A 21,049-nucleotide genomic window follows, 5' to 3' on the forward strand; every position below is an offset into this window, starting at 1 on the left:
AATACTAGAAATATATTGCACAGGGGATATCACAGCCAGTTCCCACAAGAAGAATCCTGGAAACACCGAATTAGAAATGATTCTTTCTCCGCAGTTTCTATTGGACTTAATACATTCCTGATTCCGGAGAGTAATAGGAATACGGCAGAAAACAGAGGAAGAAAGTTCAAAGAAGAAGCTTCTTAGAAGGACATTGAAGTTACAGACGACATTTAACCCTTTGGGAGAAAGTAATTCCAGAACTCGTCTCTGTAGAAGTTTCCTGCGTTGTGATTGTGAATCCAGTGCGGTCGCCTCTTCTAACACCGACCATCGGAGATCAGAACTTTTATCACCATCTCCAAGTAATGTCCGGCCACGGTGGTCTCACCAGACTTCTGCTCTTTCTCATTCTTTTCTTGCAGGGGCCGCAGTAGATTTCATCCTAGATCCATAGAGCTGAATAGAGGAGCGATGTTCCTTCAGTCTGATGTTAGTTGATGGTGATGTTTGGCAACACTTGAGTTTAATAGTATCAGCTCTAATCAAATGGTTAGACAGCAATTTACCCTGAAGATACGCAAATTTTATATTTTATTTATTTTGCTCATTTACTGTATATAGAGTCATTAATTCCACTGCCCTTTACATACAGTATCATCACTCTCCCTATTGGGGCTCACAATCTGATTTCCTTATCAGTATGTCTTTGGAATGTGGGAGGAAACCCACGCAAACACGGGGAGAACATACAAACTCCTTGCAGATGTTGTCCTTGGTGGGATTTGAACCTAGGACTGCAGTGCTAACCACTGAGCCACCGTGCATCCAATATTTAGGGTGTTTCGTGTTGCCTCCTTATAAGAATCACAATGGTTTTCTTTCTTTTCAACTGATACATACATACGACCCAACTATGAAACATGGGAACCGAGGAAACATTTATTGCCCACATAGTACAGTGCCCGTTTCGTGACCCCCACTCTGTATAATGTTCCTCCAGTACCGCCATCCTCCACACACATTATGATAATACAAGCTGCCCCACACAATATGCTACCACCCAAACCACTAGATAATAAATCCTCACGTATCCTCATTCTTGAGGCATTACGGTTCCCCTTTCTTGGTTGCCACGCACAATATAATGTTCCCACAGTACAACCATCCTCAATATTGCAATATTTTCACTCATGTTTGGTGTTTTTCATGGAATATACAAGAGCCTACATTTAGACATTAGCGTCAAATATCTCCTGTCTTGTTGCTCTTACAAACAACCTTTTATAAAAACCTCAAACTATTCCGTGTGTGAATCAGACCTGAGATCTAACGTGATAGAAGATTACAGTGCGGGGAAGACGAAGAACCTGCATATAGACGGCTGGTGGTGATAGTCAGTGACGGACTCTGGCCAGATATGTTTCTGGAGCCGTAGTAGAAGATGAAGATGTCGTCCTCATCATGAAGTAGTTATTCCTCATGTCCCGTGTAATGAATATCTCCTGCAGTATTACTAATGCCGATTCCAGTGTCGGTAAATGACACGAGAATTAGCGTTATGGAAGATGAGTCTATGAGGAACGTATTCAGCTGCCGACTCCGAGGAAGAAACTGCTTGTTGTGTGTGGTCTAAAATATATAGGATTTATTAGTAGATTTCAGGGAAAAACTAATAAAAATACCATTGCTGCTTGGGTCCCCGCCGGTCTCTGTATTTTCTGGCCAATCCTAACAAACTTGTAATTCCTACAACAAATCAGATGCCAAAGCGGTGAGTAACGTAGTCAGTGATTGGGGGCATGGAGGAGATGTCTTGGTCAGCAATTCAATTTCTGTTCCAGTCTGTTCCAGTCCATACAAGACTGGAGAATACAACATCTACACGTTCTATCCTGATATATTTCCCCTTATTGTTTCCAGTAATTGTATTATTGCACAGTATTTTTATGATGTTATATCGGCTCATCTTCTTCTTATTCAGGCGTCTACAATATCGGATCCTCTCAGTGAAGATCTTCTATATAAGAGAATTTTCCTGGTTTACCCATCAGCGATAGATATGGACAGAGACAAGATGGCAGAGAGGATATTACACCTCACCCTAGAGATCCTCTTCCGGCTTACTGGAGAGGTGAGAGATTCTGATGACGTCACATTACATCATTCTTATCTATGGGAATAACAGATGGACAGAACTGGAGAGGTGAGGACTCTGGAAATGTCTGTAGTGAGATTTATTAATGTGTCTCTCCATAACCAGGATTACATAGCAGTGAAGAAGACCTCTAGTGAGCGATGTCCGGACCCTGTGTCTGAGGGATGGGGAAGACCCCTGAGCCCAATCACGGGGCCTCCACCTCACCCCCTGATACATGAGGACATCAATGACCAGAAGATCCTAGAACTCACCTACAAGATGATTGAGCTGCTGACTGGAGAGGTGACACTGCTGGGAATGCTGGGACATTATACAGTAATGCTATGATGGGATCAGGGGATGACGATATCCTTGTATGTGTCAGGTTCCTATAAGGTGTCAGGATGTCGCCATCTATTTCTCCATGGAGGAGTGGGAGTATTTAGAAGGACACACAGATGTGTACAAGGAGGTCATGATGGAGGTTCCCCGGCCCCTCACATCACCAGGTAATAGACAGGACTAAATACACACGGCCTATAATTATCTGTATGTAAAGAATGAATTCAGTCCCTGTATGTGTTTCCTCCAGATCTATCCAGTAAGAGGACAACACCAGAGAGATGTCCCCGTCCTCTTCTTCCACAGGACTGTAAACAAGAAGATCCCAATGTTCCTTGGGATCATCAGGTAGATGGAGAGAAGGTGTCATGAGATCTCCCCTATGATGTGTAGACATCTGTGAGGGTCTTGTGCTCAGTCTTGTTTTATCCACCAGTATTAAATGATTTATACTTGTGTAATGAGAACGGAGGAGATGGCAGGATTAGAGCTGATCATAGATGTGACTTCTCCATCTGTCTGTGACCTTTAGAATATTTGTTTCAGGGTGAAGATCTGACCCATATTAATACTACAGAGACATATGTGTGGGGTGATGAGCGGTGTAAGGAGGAGATTCCTACATATGACTACCCAGGTGAGTAGTAACCACTAGTGATGAGCGAATGTGTTCCAAAAACGATGGCAAAACATGAATTCGGCACAAATCTGGTACATTCAGATTCGTGATCGGTAAACAAAATTTTATAAAATTGGTTAAAATCGGTAACATTCTGTAAAATATTGCGGGAAAATATTTACATTGCTACTAAAGTATTTTCAGCACTTTGACTATGATAATGGTGGTGTATCATGAGTGTGGGGCACAAATTTTGATACATTTAGGGGATTTGCAGAGCTCAGAGGCGTACAGTAATTTTTTAGCCTTCTAACTTTATGTGTGCACGTTGCGGCTAGCCAATCGGTGCAGAAAACATCCAGAATGTCCTGACACAACGGCTTGTGTCATTGGCTGCTGAAATCACATGTCCCCCTCTCTATGAAGAGCGGACATCTTGTTTTAGTGCCATGTTGACACTGTAACCGTGACTGCTTACTGCTAAATTTTAGCTAGTTAGCTAGGCGGTTGTTTCTTACTCAGATAGTTTAGCTACGTAGTGTCCTGTGTGGCTGTGAAATCGACTTTCCAGCAGTTTTTTTTTTTGTTGCATTACTGAGGTCCACAGACAAAGACAGCAGGGCACATTTCATATGTGTTGTGTGCTGCTTCTTTTGTGCTCCATGCACGAGTAGACCGTTCTAAATCTTATTTTTTCACTTGCTAAATGTGAAACAGCATGCCATATCCCACCTTGTCATGTGGTGTTGTGGTGACATTGTTCTGTGATTTGCGCTGTTGTGCATGAAAAAAAATAATTGTTGGCAGTTGCTACTGTGATTCACCATGCCATATCTCACCTTGAGGTGAAATTCCACTGTCTGCATAGCTTATTTATTAGCCATTAACAACTTTTCATTGTCTGTAATGGTGGGATCAAAAAACGATAATCCCACCAACTCTGCATTCAAATACCACAAATGGTTCGAAAATTTGATCAGAGCTATTTCTGCAATGTTGTTGTCACATTCTTTATAGTCTAACAGACTATGCAAAATACCTAAATCTTAAAATACCTCAATTTGGATTTTTTTAAACTTTGAGCGACGAGCGGCACGGGTTAACGTCGTTTGATCGAGCTCAAATTTTGGCTCTCTCAATATCTGGAAAGGGGAATCGTTTTGTGGGGTCCAGACGAACAAGATTCTGACATTTTTTCCCCCCCATATGAGATCCGGTCACCCTAATGAACACACCTGCTTGGGTATCCATCTGCTCCGTTGGGTGTAGTGGAAGATGTGTCAGTCCCTATTATACTATATCTACTGTGGTGAAATTGGTGCCACTTTGGTGGTGTCGGCCAATAATTTTTGGAAAAATTAACATTATTGGTTGGGTGTCCATCTGCTGGATTGGATGTAGTGGAAGACCTGTCTGTCCGTATTATTCTTTTTCTACTGTGGTGAAATTGATGCCACTTTGGTGGTGTCTGCCAATAATTTTTGGAAATGTGTAGACTCCAGGTTGGGACTTCTTTATGTGTGTTGCCTGGAGCAGTAGGCCTCTGATACCGGAAGTCCTGCACTCGTCAACTACCCATGTTACTATCCTTACATTTTTCTGACAATAGGAGTCTACAACACTGATATTTGTGCCACCTGAGTGTGGCTGAGCATCAATTTTTTTAATCACTTATATAGCTCTGATAATTCAACATTTGCTTTACAGACATTTACAGACAATACTGGCACTGTCACCATAGGGACTCACAATCTAAATTTACTATCTGTATGTCTTTGGAGTGTGGGTAGAAAAATAAGTACTGCGAGGAAACTCTCGCAAACATGGGGAGAACATACAAACTGTTTGAGTATGCTGTCCTTGGTGAGGTTGGAACACAGGACTTCAGTGCTACAAGGCTGCTAATGTTTTTGGGTTGACAACTCAACATTCCTGTGGTTGGAAGCCTATCACTGTGATGCAAACTGTGTGCCTCACTGCTGTCTTGGGGAAAACCACTGTCAAGATTGTCTTCAAGAAGGTTTTGTTACTGCAGCATGGGCACCTCCCATTCCGGGCAGGGGGGGGGGACTGGCAAAATTTACCTTTGCATCGTGGATAGAACACACTGGCAACCCAGTAGTCGGCGCTATTTTGAATCATAACTATACGGGTAACAATCATGTTGCAGATAGTGCTGCAAGAAGGCGCTCATGGGTCGGTCTCTTTCATGAGGTCCAAGTCCACAGTGTGTTGGTGGCGGGATAACACTCAAGCTTTTTTCCTCCATTCCCTCCTGGCACCCACGGACGACAAAGAGGGAATCATTATCGTCTTCATCTCATAACTGTTACGCATCCATCACCTCTTCCTTCTCGTCCTTTTCCTGGTCTTTCCCATTTGTTCCTCTAATGGCAACTGCCTGTGAGACGACAGACCTGAACTTATAGATATTGTTAACCCTAAAGACATCCTCCTCTGTTTACTCCTCTTCCCCCGGGACCGCCAGCACCTCCTCATCCAGACTATTTAAAGTGTTCTCCAGCAAGTAGATTACAGTAATAGTGATGCTGATGGTGGCATCATCAGCACAAACCATCTTAGCAGCCACTTCAAAAAAGTGCAGAAGGATGCAGAAGTCCTTCATCTGTGTCCACTACGCAAGTGTGAATTGCACCATGTCCGAACTGCATTGTGCCAGGCAATGCAAAATGTCGTACTGTCTTGGTGCTGCTGCAACAGTCGCTGCAACGTGTGCAGAGTTTAATTCCACGGTGTGGTCACATCGCATATCAACCGGTTGTCCGAAAAATCTCTATCAACTTGAGTGGAATGGTGGAAGTGAGCACACAACAATGGTTTCTGCAGCAGCGCATCCAGTCTAGGACTGTGGTCTAGGAATTGCTGTACCATCAGGTTGAGGTTGTGAGCCATGCAAGGCACATCTGTGAGGTTGGCCCTGCGTAGGGCCTACACCAGGTTTGCATCATTATCACACACGGCCTTCCTTGGCTCCAGGTTGAGTGTAGACAGCCATAGCTCAAACGCTGCATGGATAGCTGTCCACAACTCTTGATCTGTATGACTGCAATCTGCAGGGCATATTAATTTAAACACTGCCTGACTGCAGTGAGCTCTGGCTGCACAGTACGGAGGGGGTGAGTCTCTATGCGGTGTTGGAACGTGTATTTCATTAAGGCAGGGGTTGAGGGTGCAGGTGGAGGCCCTAGAGGAGGTGAAACAAGCAGAAGCACCTGAGGAAGTGTTAAGATACAGAGGTTTGTTCCACAAGCCCTGGCGATTCCAAAACTAGGTGTCTAGTGCTTTAGTTCTTCATCTCCTGGTGTGCACTAGTTTAGTTCTCCTGATATAAATGATATTGATATGGCACACATAATGCGTGTCGTCATCTCATCTTAATTGTCTGTGGCCGAATTGGATCTCTGGCAGAGATTATACATGCACGAAGAAAAGAATACACAAGACAAGGTATATCATGTCAAATGATTCTTCCCTATCTTTAATCAGAGATGTACAGTTTTTATAACAGAAATCGAGCTGTCTCATTGTGTTACATCATGGGTTCCTTTCCAAATTACAGTTTACCCCAAATAGCAAATTAGTATTGATCTCATATGATCTCATGTGTCCTATATCCGCTACATAATCATTATGCACATAATTATCGTTTTCTAGCCTAGCCTAACCCAGTATCGAGGAGACTAGGTGGATACAGAAATAAGTCTTAGAGAATCAGAAGTATCTTAAAGCTATATGATTCTAACATTTGAGCAAAGCGTCCATATAGTGGTATAATTTTTGATTCTTGTATATGTTCATATGTCATATATTCTCCCCTTAACACTCCAACCCAAGCTGTTTAGTAGTTTAGTTCTCCAAACCCTGTTGTCTATTAGTTTAGTTCTCCATAAACTGGTGTGTATTTGTTTCGTTCTACAATCATAGCTCTTTCATAGTTTAGTTCTCCAAACCCTGTGTGGAGAAATGGGGTCAGTGGGTGCTCTCGTCCGGTGGAAGACTGAATTATTATTATTTATTATTATAGCGCCATTTATTCCATGGCGTTTTACATGTGAGGAGGGGTGCACATAATACATACAAGTACAGTAATCTTAAACAATACAAGTCACGACTGGTACAGGATGAGAGCGGACCCTGCCCGCGAGGGCTCACAATCTACAACGGGTTGGTTGAGGATACAGTAGGCGATGGTAGAGCTGGTCGTGCAGTGGTTTGGTGGATCGGTGGTTACTGCAAGTTGTAGGCTTGTCGGAAGAGGTAGGTCTTCAAGTTCTTTTTGAAGGTTTGCATGGTAGGCGAGAGTCTGATATGTTGTGGTAGAGTTCCAGAGTAGGGGGGATGCACGGGAGAAATCTTGTATGCGATTGTGGGAAGAGGAGATAAGAGGGGAGTACAGAAGGAGATCTTGTGAGGATTGGAGGTTTCGTGCAGGTAAGTACCGGGAGACTAGGTCACAGATGTACGGAGGGCACAGGTTGTGGATGGCTTTGTATGTCATGGTTAGGGTTTTGAACTGGAGTCTTTGGGTAATGGGGAGCCAGTGCAGGGATTGACAGAGGCGAGAGGCCGGGGAATAGCGAGGGGACAGGTGGATTAGTCGGGCAGCAGAGTTAAGAATAGATTGGAGGGGTGCGAGAGTGTTAGAGGGGAGGCCACAGAGCAGGAGGTTGCAGTAGTCAAGGTGGGAGATGATGAGGGCATGGACTGGGGTTTTTGCAGATTCTTGGTTGAGGAATGTACGGATCCGTGAAATATTTTTGAGTTGAAGTCGGCAGGAAGCGGAAAGGGCTTGGCTATGTGGTTTGAAAGAGAGATCAGTGTCAAGGATAACCCCAAGGCAGCGAGCTTGGGTTAGGGATCATACCACTGAATGGTCGCTCTATCTTCCGGTGGGCAATACACTACACAGACAACACAGGGTTAGGGTAAAACAGTGTGGCAATACTTGACTGAACCACAACACCCAATAGAAAACAGAACAATCCCAGCAATTAGCCCAAGATGGTGCACATTACAGGGGCTCAACCTTCTGCTGACTCGCTGGGATAATGGTATATGTTAGGTCCGAGCTCCCAGGATCATTACCCCACCTGTGATAGGTACGCAGAGAGGAGGTAACCACAAGCGTAGGAGATAACCGAGAGCCGTCCTGTGTTCTTTCAGCCATGTCCGAGGTACCCTGAGCTGAGATCCTGAAGAGTGACGCCAACCAGAAGAAAAGAAGTCTCTCTTATACCCGAGGCAGGTGATCTACTTTTAGATTTACCCAGTGTCCTTCAGTCCACCCTCACAGCCTTTCCCTATCTACCTTCGAAGACAACAAACTGGTTATAGAATACAATACACAATTAAAATATCAGCACACAATAAAGAAAGATAAACGCATACTAGGTACAAGTCACTATTACAGACTTGCACAGTATGTTAAATGGTATGCAAGTCTGTCTTCTTGACCCATCAGCCATAAACACTTAAATCCACAAGCAAATATACAGATAAAAAGTCAATTCTTCTTGGTTTGCAAAAACATGGTTGTCTGGGAAATTAAGATACAATCTGGTTTCTTCACACCCTGTTGTCTAGTAGTTTAGTTATCCATCGTATGGTGTGTAGTGGTTTAGTTCTACAGCCCTAGCTGTTTAGTAGTTTAGTTGTCCAACCCAGTGTGGTCTAGTATTTTAGTTATCCATCTTATAGTGTGTAGTGGTTTAGTTCCCCATCCAAAATGCACCCTGCAAGCCTTGGGGATTGCAAGACTTGTGTAGCAGCCCCATCCCAGACTGCCCCCACAGCCACCAGAGTCACCCAGTGCCCAGTCAGCAAGCTGTAATGCCTCTGTTCATTCTAGCTTGTTCAGGTGTCAGTGTCTAAATGCACACTGGCAGACATAGAATTTTTCAGGGAATGAGTGATGTTGTCTGCGACATGCTGGTGTAGCGCAGGCACATATTTCTTAAAGAAGTAAAGGTGACTGGGCAACTGATGCTGGGGGACTGCGACGGCCATCCGCTTTCGGAAACTGTCTGTATCCACAAGGCAGAAAGGCTGCGTTTCTGTAGCCAACAAATTGGAATGGCCATGCAAAAATCACAGAAATCACAGGCCATGAGTCACGCAGAAACAACAACTGTGATCTTTGTATCGAAGAGCTCCCAGCTGGCCCCTATTGTCCAGACAATGACACGATTGGGTGATGGTCATCCAAGGAGGCCACAGGCTGTTCACAATAATTAGTTTTCGAAAAACTAATAGTGAGCATACGGCTTATCCACCTCTGGATTAGAATGCATAGAATATGTGTATATCCTGCTGTACGATCATTTCTAGCTCCATGATAACCCCCCCACAGTACTCGCTGTCACCACCAATCCTGTTTTTTAAAAAAGTTATAAATATAGGCCCATTGTTTGTTATTCCTCTTTGGAGGTTCACACAGGCTCACCCACTCACTTCCTTGACCACTTTTCTGCCTTGCTGCCACACTTCATGTTCTCAGAATTGCCAACCCTTATCCTGGGAGACTTAAACAGCCCCACCTCCCCAACTGCATCTCAGATTCTATTTCTAGCCACTTCTTGTGGCCTCTCACAACTTTCAACCTCTGAGACACACAAAGACTGTAACACCCCTGACCTGGTCTTTGTCCAGCTAAGTTCAATCTCCTACCTAGATAACTCACCTCTTACCCTTTCTCCCCCATGAAATTAGGAGTATACTTTACACATTTTTAGACGCTACCTAAAAATACATCTGTTTAGGGCGTCCTGTCACGTTCCCTAATTAAAATCCTTTTTATATATAGCCTCTTCTCTACTTCTCTGAACATAATTCGCCATTACACTCAACCATAACCAAAAGCCTCATGCAGCTTTTATCTACCCCCCATTTCCTCAAGATGGTTAGACCATCATTGTAACTAAGCACCTGTACTTTGTGTCTCCTCCACCTCATTGTAGATTGTAAGCTCTGAAGAGCAGTGTCGTCATTATTTTTGCTTTAATTGTTTGATTATCGTAAACTTTTCAACTTTTGACTGTTTTATATGACTGCTGACTTGTAAAGCTCTGTGGAATATGTTTGCGATGTATAAATAAAGGTTATTATTATGAGTGGGATGAAGATGGTGAAGATCAAGCTCTTAGCTTTGCCATGTGTAGGAGGAAACCATCTTTTACATGAGCACAGCTGCACAAATGTCGGCTCGCTGCTGTGCTGATGGAGGGTGGAGTAGGGTGAACATGACAAGCTGCTGGACTGAGAGAGGTGCAGGCTGAGATGTTACGGTGGATTGAGAAAGATGGGGTGTGCTTAGTATCTAAGGCTAGTTTCACACTAGCGTTTTTTTGAGCTGCGTTTTTGCGCAGTGCAAACGCATACAAAAAACACATGCGTTTTCTGTATTTTTGCGCTTGTCTTAACCAATTTTTAGCCATTTTAACTCTTAAAACGCATGCGCATGCGTACATCTGCGTTCCCATAGACTGTAATGTGTTTTTTTGCGCATTCTGTGCGCATTTTGTGCGCATGCGTTTTTTTGAGACCGGTCGGACGGACCAAAAATGCAACAGGTAGCGTCCGGCGCGCCTGGGCACACTATACAAAAAACGCATGCGCACGCAAAATGCGTACAAACGCTTGCAAGCGCTAAACCATGCGCACCCATGTTAAAGATAGGTGCAAAGGACGCATGCACATGTATGCGCAAAAACGCAGCGCAAAAAAACGCTAGTGTGAAACCAGCCTAAGATCAGTCAAAAACAGCAAGCATGTCCACTTCCGTATCAGCTGACAGGCTTCCAGCCACCCCAACTGTAGGGGGTAAACAAGTTGAGGTTCTGCGGCTGATGACCTGTGTGACAACACTTGCCATGGTGAGGGAGGAGGAAGAATCAGAAGATGCGGTTGACTGGATGGACATTGGTTGGCGAGGCCCACTTGTCTACATTTTAGCACCGTGAGATTTCCAGATTAACTCATGTTGATCGCTCATGTGCCAGTTCTTGCATGTAGGTCTCAAATTCTTTTTACTCTACTATGTCATTTTAAAAAAAGTTGACATATAACATGATTTTTTTAATTTTTGCCGGTCTGAAAAGAAAGACCCAAGCTAGACAACTGCAGACCCTCAAACACTGCTGGGGCTCAGGATGCATTGTTTGTTGTGGTTGCATAACTGTGTCTGTGGGAACACGCAACGTAAGCTCCTCGTCTTCCTCCTCCTCCTCTGCTGAGCTACTCAGCTGCATGTCTCTGGGTTTACACCAAGTGTGATCTACTACCTGATCACCATCTTCTTTGTTCCTCCCATTCCTCCCCCTGAGAGTCACCCTCCTCCTCTTCCTGCCCTGACAGCACAGTACAGTCTGCGAGCGCCTCAAGTATCTCACTCTCGTCACGAATGGATCACCTCCACCCACCGGGGTTAATGACTGTTGCAAAGGTTTAGATTCTGCTTGGACCCTACTTCGTCCGGCTCCGGATCAAACTGAAAAAAAATTGGCCATCGGTGCAGATGATTTCCTCCTCTTGACTCTGTGAATCTTTGGAGAATGCTTCCGATGCCCATGGCATACAATGTGTGAGCAGATCTGCAGACTTAGCCATCTGTGGTTCTCAACAGTCAGTTGGGTGGTTGGAGAGTTGTGACATGGGGGAAAACAAGGGTAATTGGGGTGCCACCTCTGAGGAATGTACTGTGTGTGATGTTAAGGTGGAGGAAGAGGAGCAGAGGCCACTTAATGCAGCGCTTGCCATCTACTGGAGCACATGTTCTTTCTGGCTCTCATCTACAAAGCGTACCGCTGTACGGCTGCCATAGAAAGGGAGCTGAGTTGACTGTCCAGTAATAGAAGTTGTAAAAGTGCTGCGCAATTGCTCACTACAGCAAAACAAACCTACTATTCATCCCTCATATCATACCTGTCTCACAACCCTAAACAGCTATTCACTACTTTTAATTCTCTCCTCCATCCACCAGCTCCCCCTCCCCTCTCCTCTCATCTCAGCTGAAGACTGCCTCACCACCTGTGAACTTGACCTTATAACATCCCACCTCATTCCAAACCTTACCACAGTCTTCATCCCAAGTCTAACCCACCTTTCCAACCTGCCACTAACAACTGGTGTCTTCCCCTCCTGACTGAAACATACCTCAATCACTCCCATCCTCAAAAAGCCTACCCTTGACCCATCCTTTGTGTCTAGCAATCGCCCCATCTCATTTCTCCCCTATTCCTCCAAACTACTGGAACAACACGTACATTTTTAACTGTCTTTCCATTTTTCCTCTTGCTCCCTCTTTGACCGCTTACAGTCTGTCTTCAGACCGCACCATTCCACTGAAACTGCCCTGACTCAAGTCACCAATTACCTACTAACCACCAAATCAGAGCGATGCTAGTTTGACCTCCTCCTTCTACTGGACCTGGCATCTGCCTTTGACACAGTGGACCATTCCCTCTTACTACAGACTTTCTGATCTCTTGCCTTTATGGACATGACCCTTTGTTTGATATCCTTTTACCTATCAGACTGGACATTCAGTGTCTCCCACTCACACACCACCTCCTCATCTCGCCCCTATGTGTTGATGTCCCCCAAGGTTCAGTTGCAGGCCCGGGCACTATGCTTAGGGTACGCGCTCCCTCCTTCTTAAAGGGATTGCCCGCATCAACCTAAGGTATTCCCAACCTATAGCTGGGCGGCACCTTCTATTTAAGTCTCTTCATCCAATATGGAGGTGCCTGAGCTACGTTGTTAGTTTGTCTTGCATGCTTGCTTGTTGTAAGGTTCACCCGTCTGCTTGTCTACCCTGTGCCCATCTGCTTGTACCTGTTTGTGTTCTTCTGTCCATCAGCTGGTCCAGACCACACCTGCCAGTGCTTTTCTGTTTCTCAGCTAGTCCGATCTGCACCCGTGGTTCCAGTGTCCCTACAGTGCCTGCCTGCATTCTTCATCTCTTCTAGCAGCCTACTCACTCTAGGGGGGTCAGCTGCCACCCTCTGTAGGTCAACCCTGAAGTAGCACTTTGTGCCACCTCCTTGTCCCTCCTGTCGCAGTTTTCGCCTGCTGCCACTTATCTGAGTTGGGATTTGGTAGGCCACCTGTTTACGCCCCTCCAGGCTTTCCGAGGGATACAGCATAGTGGTTCCGCTACCTTGCCCGTTGCAGTCTCCATCTGCTGGGTTGGCTGTAGTGTAAGAGGTGTCGGTCCCTGTTATACTATTTCTACTGTGGTGAAATTGATGCCACTTTGTTGGTATCTGCGACCTTCCCTTTGTTTCTTTTGTAGATGGATTCACATCCCTTGTTCCTTTCACATCTTGATTATAGAATTACTGATTATGATATTGTATATTACATTGTGTAAAACATGTTTATAACCAAGTGTTGGTGTTTATTAATATTTTTGACACTTACTAAGTCTTGGCATTTATCATCTTTGTGATTTCTCATTATGGCCTACAAAGTCAAATGACAGTATACGTAGAATGTGCAAAACAGTATAAACTATAAATACATGTGCATCAATCCAAACATTAGTCATGCATTACATTATTAGGCTGTGGGCACACATAGCGTTTTAAAACGCACACTAAAAACCGGACTCCTTCCCAGAAATTGCGCGTTTTTTCTGCGCGATTTCACCGCGATTCTGTTCGCGATTTTCTCAAGCACTTTCCAAGCGATTTGAAGCATCGCTTGGAAAGTGATTGACAGGTTGGTCACACTCGTCAAACATAGTGTTTGACAAGTGTGAGCAGCTTTTTACTATTGAGGCCGCCTATGCGGCATCAATAGTAAAAGATAAAATGTTAAAAATGATAAAAAAATAAAAAAATCGGGGTATATTTACCTTCCGACGTCCCACGCTGCCATCCCGGGCCACAGCGTTCCCAGTAATGCCTTGCGAGACCTGTGATGACGTTGGTCTCGCGTTACTATAGCGATCTCGCGAGACCGCGTCATCACAGGACCTTGCCGCAAGGCATTACTGGGAACGCTGAGGCCGGGAATGCAGCGCGGGACGTCGGAAGGTAAATATACCCCGATTTTTTTATTTTTTTTTTTTAATTCTTTTTTTTTACAGGGGTATGGTACCCAGGGCCTGGAGGACAATCTCCTCTCCTCCACACCGTGGGTACCAACCGCACATGAGACGCTTAACTTCCCGCATGGTGGGCATAGCCACATGCGGGAAGTAAGCGATTGTCATGCATTCCTATGGGTGCGGAATCGCGGCAATTCTTTGCGATTCCGCACAAAAGAATGAGCATGCTGCGATTTTTTCCGCGATGCATTTCCGCCGCGGAAAAAAGCGCAGCATTAGCACAGCATGTGCGGAATGCCTTAGGAATGCATGGGGGGCGTTCTGTACACGATTTTTAAACGTTTTCGCGCCCAAAATCGCAGCAAAAACGCTTAAAAATCGCATCGTGGGCACATAGCATTAAGGTAGAAAAGTCCATCCATCTGTGTGTGTTCATCCAGTAAGGAAGAGCCAGAAAGCACATGTCTTGTCTCTCTTCTCACATCTCCAATCTCTCTTCTGTGTCCTCTTTTATATGTTAAAAAAGTCTACTGTTGTGAATTCTCTTGCTTCTGAGTCAGGACTCCCTCTGGTGGTTACTGTGGGTAGTGGAGCTGGCCAGATTGACAGAGGTTTGCCACCTGATGATGATGATTTTAGATCTGGGGTTACTGATTGGAGTATTTAAGTCAGCAGGCTTCCTTCAATCCCTGCTGGTGATTAGTTGTTTTTTTTTAAACTCTATTTTTATTAGAAATTTTCTTTGTTAACAACAAAAGAAAGTACAGAAAGAAAAAGCCATACAAATACATATCATGTTACAAATTTGCATTCTTCAGAGAGACGCAACATCACGGCTCTAATCAAGAGCATGTATCTCTAGTAACAATTTGTCCAAAAGTCGATGGCGTCCACTTCTTCCTTAAGATTACATATTTAAAGAACAGCCTTAACTCTGCTACCCTCTTCCCTCCCCAACAATCTCTCCCCCCCCCCCCCAACACCCTATAACCTTTTCCTCCCTTGCTTTGTGGAGAGCCTACCCACTCACAGGCTCTATGACTCTCCATAATTGACTTTCATTGGCTCACAGAAATCATTTGCATCAGTTCAGTTTTAATCTTCCCAGTGTTCCCCCCAAAGATTCCTTGTGGTACCATGTTGTGTCCCTGAAAGGAATAACTATGCGTTGAATTTCCTCCTTGTTACAATGTTCCACAATATAATGCCTCCACTTTGTAAAAAATCTAGATGTTTCGCAAGACTTCCTCTTTTCTGCTTCCAACCTTTCCATTAGCATTACATGTTTCAGGCGACCCGAGAGTTCTTTTATGGTGGGCATGTCTTTTTGCAGCCAATTTGTTAGTAATATTTTTTTCATGAGCATTATAATTATATGGACGACTTCCGGGGGTCCCCCCCCCCCTTCATGAGCAACGGGGGACTTCTCCCAATAATGAAATAAGATCAAATCTCTCGGGATTTCATCACCCCAATCCCATATGTTCTTTATATATTTTCTAACCGCACCCCACATATCCGCCACGTGCTTGCAAGTCAGTAGGCCATGGAGTAAGTCAGTAAATGGGACATTACACTTGGGACATTGCGTGAGTCTATCTGGCTTATCAGAACTCCTTGGAAACTGGAAGGCGTATATTGCCCTATGTATTATTTTGAATTGAGTTTCTCTCCAACTCTCATTAATAAGGGACTGTCGAGCTTTAGTCCACCCCTTCCTTATTTTGTCTCCAATAGCCCTGTCCTCCAGCTGCGATTCCCATTTTTTATAGAAGGTATCTGGATGACTATCTAAGAGCACCCCTCTCATCGTGTTATACAGCAATGTAATAGACGAAAAATTTTTTGCTGCATCAACCATTTTATCAAACTCGTTGCATGTGAACTCCGCCTGCGTGTCTACTAAGTGGGACATGATATGATACCTAATCTGTTCAAATTGTAACGTTTGGAATTTTTGGAGATCAAATTTTTCTATTATTTCGTTTTGTCTTAGCCATCTGTTCTCTGTAGGATGAACCAGATGAGCTATCTCCTGTATACCCCTATCTCTCCATTCCTTAAACAGTTTATTCTCTACTCCCGGTAAAAACTCTATGTTGTTCCACATTGGGAGGTATTTAGATATTCGGAACGAAAGTTTATATTTTTTTCTCACCGTCTTCCAGGTGGCAATAGTATCCCGGAATATCAAAGAATTTTTGATTTTGGCTGGGAGCATCTTTAATCTTGCATGCAACAAGGACCTAAGATCCCAAGGTTGGGCATATTCCTTCTCTATGACATAGGCCGAATATTTACTCTCACCATGCAACCAATTTAAAAAGTACCTTGTCAGACACGCTATATTATAATTTCTAATACTTGATAAGTTTAAGCCCCCTTCCGTCTTTGGATTCATCATCTTTTTAAGACTTATGCGTGGTTTTTTGTTCCTCCAAATAAATTTGGAGAACGCAGAAGTCAATGCTTTTACATCCGTGTGTTTCAGCAGGAGTGGGATTGTTTGAAGGTGGTACATTAATTTCGAAGTACTCATCATTTTAATAAGTTGTATTCTCCCTGTCAAATTTAATGGCAGATCTTTCCACTTTACTAGATCATTTACTATATTTGTTATTAAAGGAGGGTAGTTTAATTTGTATATAGAAGATGGCTCTCCCCCTATTTTAATGCCTAAATATTTAATATAAGATTTCGCCATACCCACCCCCAATTGAGCTCTATTTAATTTCTGTCTATTCGTCTCGTCCCACCTTCCCAGGGGAAGCAGTTCGGATTTAATCTTGTTAATTTTAAAACCCGCATAATCCCCATATGTATTTATCGTTTCTATAGCCGGTTCCACCTGCGCAAAGGGATCCCTAAGGAAAAGCAAAATATCATCGGCAAAGAAAGTAGCACGCACTGCCTCCCCACCGATCTGAATGCCAGGAAACCGCTGCGGGTCAGACAGCTCTCTCACCAAAGGTTCCAGAGCTATATTGAATAGCAGAGGCGACAAAGGACACCCCTGCCTTGTCCCCCTGGACAGTGGGAACCTGTCCGAGAGGAAACCCGGAATGTAGATCTGGGCCTCCGGCCTTGAATATAACTCTGTGATGTAGGTCAGGAAGGAGCCATCAAAACCCATTCTTACCAACACCCTGAAAAGCCATTCCCACCTGACATTATCAAATGCTTTCTCAGCATCGATTGTTAGTAATGCTGGTTTTTCACTTGGAGTGGGATTAAGGTTTACCCTGTCCAAGACCAACATGACTTTTCTCAAGTTACTCGTTGCTGACCTACCCTTAACAAAACCCGCCTGTGATTCCGATATTAGGTTTGGTAATATTTCTGCCAATCTATCAGCCAGGATTTTAGACATAATTTTATTATCTACGTTTATTAAGGAAATGGGACGATAAGATCCCGGCGACAGGGGATCCTTTCCTGGTTTTGGTAAAACTTTGATATATGCTAATTTGCTGGGCCTCGTCATGGGCTTCCCTTCTAGTATCCCGTTAAATATTTTTGCTAAAACAGGGGATGCTTCATCCTGTAAAATCTTAAAAAATTCTCCCGAATAGCCATCAGGGCCCGGGGCTTTCCCATTCCCCAAGTTCCTAATTGTCTGTTTAATTTCTTCTTGTGTAATGAGTGTATTTAAGAGTTGTTTTTGTTCATCTGACAACTTCGGGATATCTGGTCGATCGAGTAATGTGGTCGTCGGAAATCTCCGATCCACCTTATCCATATAAAGGTTCTTATAGTATTTTCCCAGAATACTGGCTATTTCTTTTGGTTTAATTTGTATGTTACCATTTTGGTCTTTTAGATGAAAAGGGCCTTGTGCAAAGAATCTATTCCTGACCATAGAGGCCATCAGTTTTCCTGCTTTATTTCCAAATCTATGGAATTTGGCCTCGTGAGATGATTTAAATAATTGTTCCCTCTTAGCCATCCAAGTATTAAATTCTCTTTGCTCCATTAACCAGTTATCCTTATTTATTTTGTTGGGGTGACTTTGAAACAGGGTATAAGTCTGTCTGAGCCTGTTCGTGAGTTCTGTGTACTTTTCCTGTGTTTTCCTTTTTAAAGCTGACGTGTATGAAATTATTTTTCCCCTCATGACTACTTTAATTGTTTCCCATAATAGGGGTGAGTTAGTCTCGTGAGACCTATTATCCTCTCTTATCTCTCCCCACCACTCCTTCAGTTTTAATGCGAAATCTTCGTTGTCATGTAAATATCTAGGAAATCTCCATAAATAGTCTGTTCCTCTAGGGAACGCATCTGCCAGTTCTATTGTCACAGGCGCATGATCCGATATCACCAGATCATGTATTGTAGACGACAACACCCTGCCAAGGACAGTCGGGGAGACCAAGAAATGATCTATCCTCGACCACGCGTCTCTGGCAGGTGAATAGAAAGTGAATTCCCTATCCTGCGGGTGCAGATATCTCCAAGTGTCAGTCAGGCCCGTGTTTTTTAGCATTGGGGAAATTACTTTATCTTGGCCTCTCAGCCCCGGTGTCCCCTGTGATTCGTTTTTTCTATCTTCTGAGACATTTACCACCGAGTTGAAATCCCCCCGATTATCAGGTCATGTATGGAATCTTTCAGTATCTCCTGTTCTAGAAAATGGTAGTATGCTTTATTATTTTCATTGGGGGCATATACGTTCATTATTTTGTATGTGCTGCCTGATGCCGTTATGGTAATCGAGTGTAGCCTCCCCTCATGATCCGTTTTAGTGTTCACCACCTGGTGTTGGAAATTTTTATCTATCAACAGTAGTACTCCTGCCTTATTATTAATAGCTGGTGACCCGTATGTTTTGCCCACCCACAATTTTTCCATCCTCTTAAAGTCTGACAATTCCAAATGTGTCTCTTGTAATAGGGCTATATCCGGCTTAATACGTTTAAGATGTCTGAGAATCATTAACCGCTTCTGTGGGGACTTCAGGCCCCTTACATTCCAGGTAACTATCCTCATAAATTCTTATTTATTATATATATATTTTTTTTTTTTTTTTTTTTTTTTTTTAGGTGGGCCAACTGAAGTTAACTTAGTGACACCCAACACTGGGATACGAGCAAAGCTTCTCTGTCCATGTGAGCCAATTTCAAAATCAAAAATACAGTTATATCCCCCACAAACAAGTTGAACCAAGATTAACCTTTTCCCTGCCCCTTTATCCCCTAAGGAGCCTGAAGAACATCTCCAGGATCCTTGTCCAGATTGGCATACCATTTTTGACTTCACTTCTTCCCCGCACCTTTTCCTTCCCTTGCTCCCCTCCCCCCTTTCCCCTCTCCCATTATTGCGTGATCAGTTATAAACAGACATATAGAATACAAATCCCTCGGGCGGTCCGAGAGGTGATCAGACCCCAGAAAGAGAAGAAAACAACTATACGTCAAACCCCAATCTGTCCTCAGTAGCGACCCATACACCATTCTTCAAACCTTCCCGGATTGTTTGGACGTTCTCTGGGCCTTTGGTGAATCCGATACTAGATTCGGGCTTCTGTCCTCCGTGTATGTCGGCCAGTCCTTTAGATGCTCTTTGGGACTGTTTGCGCTTCCCTGCGATCTTGCATCCTCTGTGTGAACGACTCTCAAGGTCTTGAGAAACTTCTCTGCTTCTTTGGGATTGTAAAATGAATGTGAAGAGCCATCTTGATGCCTAATGTAGAGGGTTGCCGGGTATCTCAATTGGAACCGCACATTGTTTTTGTGTAGTTCTGTGCATATCACACTGAAAGCTCTGCGTTGCCTGGTCACTTCAGCAGAAAAGTCTTCAAATAAGAGCACTTTTTCCCCCCTAATTTCAAGGGGTCGTCTAAGTCTTTTATAGGACTGAATGACATCATTTTTGTCCGAAAAGTTCAGGTACTTGGTAATGATTTGTCTAGGTCTTATCTGGTTGCCCATTTCGGACGGGTTCTTTTGGGGGCCAATGCGATGTACCCGCTCAATTATCTTCCCCGCCTCTAACCCCAAAGCCTCGGGGATCATATTTTCGCACAGATTTCTTAAGTCCTTTATGGGGAATTTTTCAGAGATTCCTATAATCCGAATATTACTCCGTCTGGATCTGTTTTCCAGATCATCAATTTTATCTCTCAAAATCAGGTTTTCCTTAGATAATCTAGATATTGTTGACTGATCATCATATACATTGTCTTCCAGTGTAGATACACGTGTCTCCATTGCGGACACCTTCTCAGCGGTTTCATCTAGATGCTTCTGCATATCATGCAAGGCCGTTCCTATGTACTCCCTCAGCTTTGACGTAATCTCAGGCAGTAAATGACCTGCCACCTCCCCTGCCAGCTTTTTATAGTCCATCTCAGGTATGTGCGATCCAGGGGGGTCACGCTCCTCACAATCACCGCAGTCCTCCATAGCAGTGGGGGATGCAGGGGCATAAATCGCGTCAGGAAGAGTACATGGCTTAGGGGTGCCCTGGGTCTCCCTGAGCTTCCCAATCGCGGATTTCCCAGACTTGTGTGTCTCAGCCCTGCCGTCTCTCCTTCCTCCCTGCTCCCCTCTCCTCACCGTCTGCCTTGAAGCAGCTGCTGCCGCCGCTGAGGTCGGCGCCGGCGCCATCTTGGAAGGCGCGCGTGTCTCTCCCCCTCGGTTTTGAGCTGCCTCTTTACCGCTGTTCCTGAGGACGTATCTGTCCATGCAGCGGTGCAGCAGGGCCGGGGCTTCCTCTCCTCCCGTTCCCGGTAATCCGGGGATCAAGTTTGCGGTGTAGATGCTGCCTTTTAGCAGGGGGTTGGGGAGCGCTGGAAGCCTTGCTCCTCACATGCGGGCGCCGGAACCGGAAGTCCTGGTGATTAGTTTTCCTGTGCATTCTGAGGTCTGATGTCTCCTGCCCTGATCCTGCATTTTACAGT

General features: G+C 44.2%; 1 protein-coding gene across 1 annotated transcript in view; it reads left to right on the forward strand.

Moving 5' to 3' along the window:
• LOC141052926 (uncharacterized) overlaps positions 1-21,049 on the forward strand; it is a 45,998-nt gene that overhangs the window by 16,596 nt on the left and 8,353 nt on the right. Inside the window, exons 8-12 of the mRNA XM_073550247.1 lie at positions 1,964-2,113; positions 2,243-2,422; positions 2,505-2,628; positions 2,712-2,809; positions 3,008-3,098. Of these exons, the coding sequence (XP_073406348.1) occupies positions 1,964-2,113; positions 2,243-2,422; positions 2,505-2,628; positions 2,712-2,809; positions 3,008-3,098 (643 nt within the window). The remainder of the gene's footprint in view (positions 1-1,963; positions 2,114-2,242; positions 2,423-2,504; positions 2,629-2,711; positions 2,810-3,007; positions 3,099-21,049) is intronic.

The sequence above is a fragment of the Dendrobates tinctorius genome, unplaced genomic scaffold, assembly GCF_039654945.1.
Source record: "Dendrobates tinctorius isolate UK_male_01 unplaced genomic scaffold, ASM3965494v1 ptg000164l, whole genome shotgun sequence".
NCBI lineage: Eukaryota > Metazoa > Chordata > Amphibia > Anura > Dendrobatidae > Dendrobates > Dendrobates tinctorius.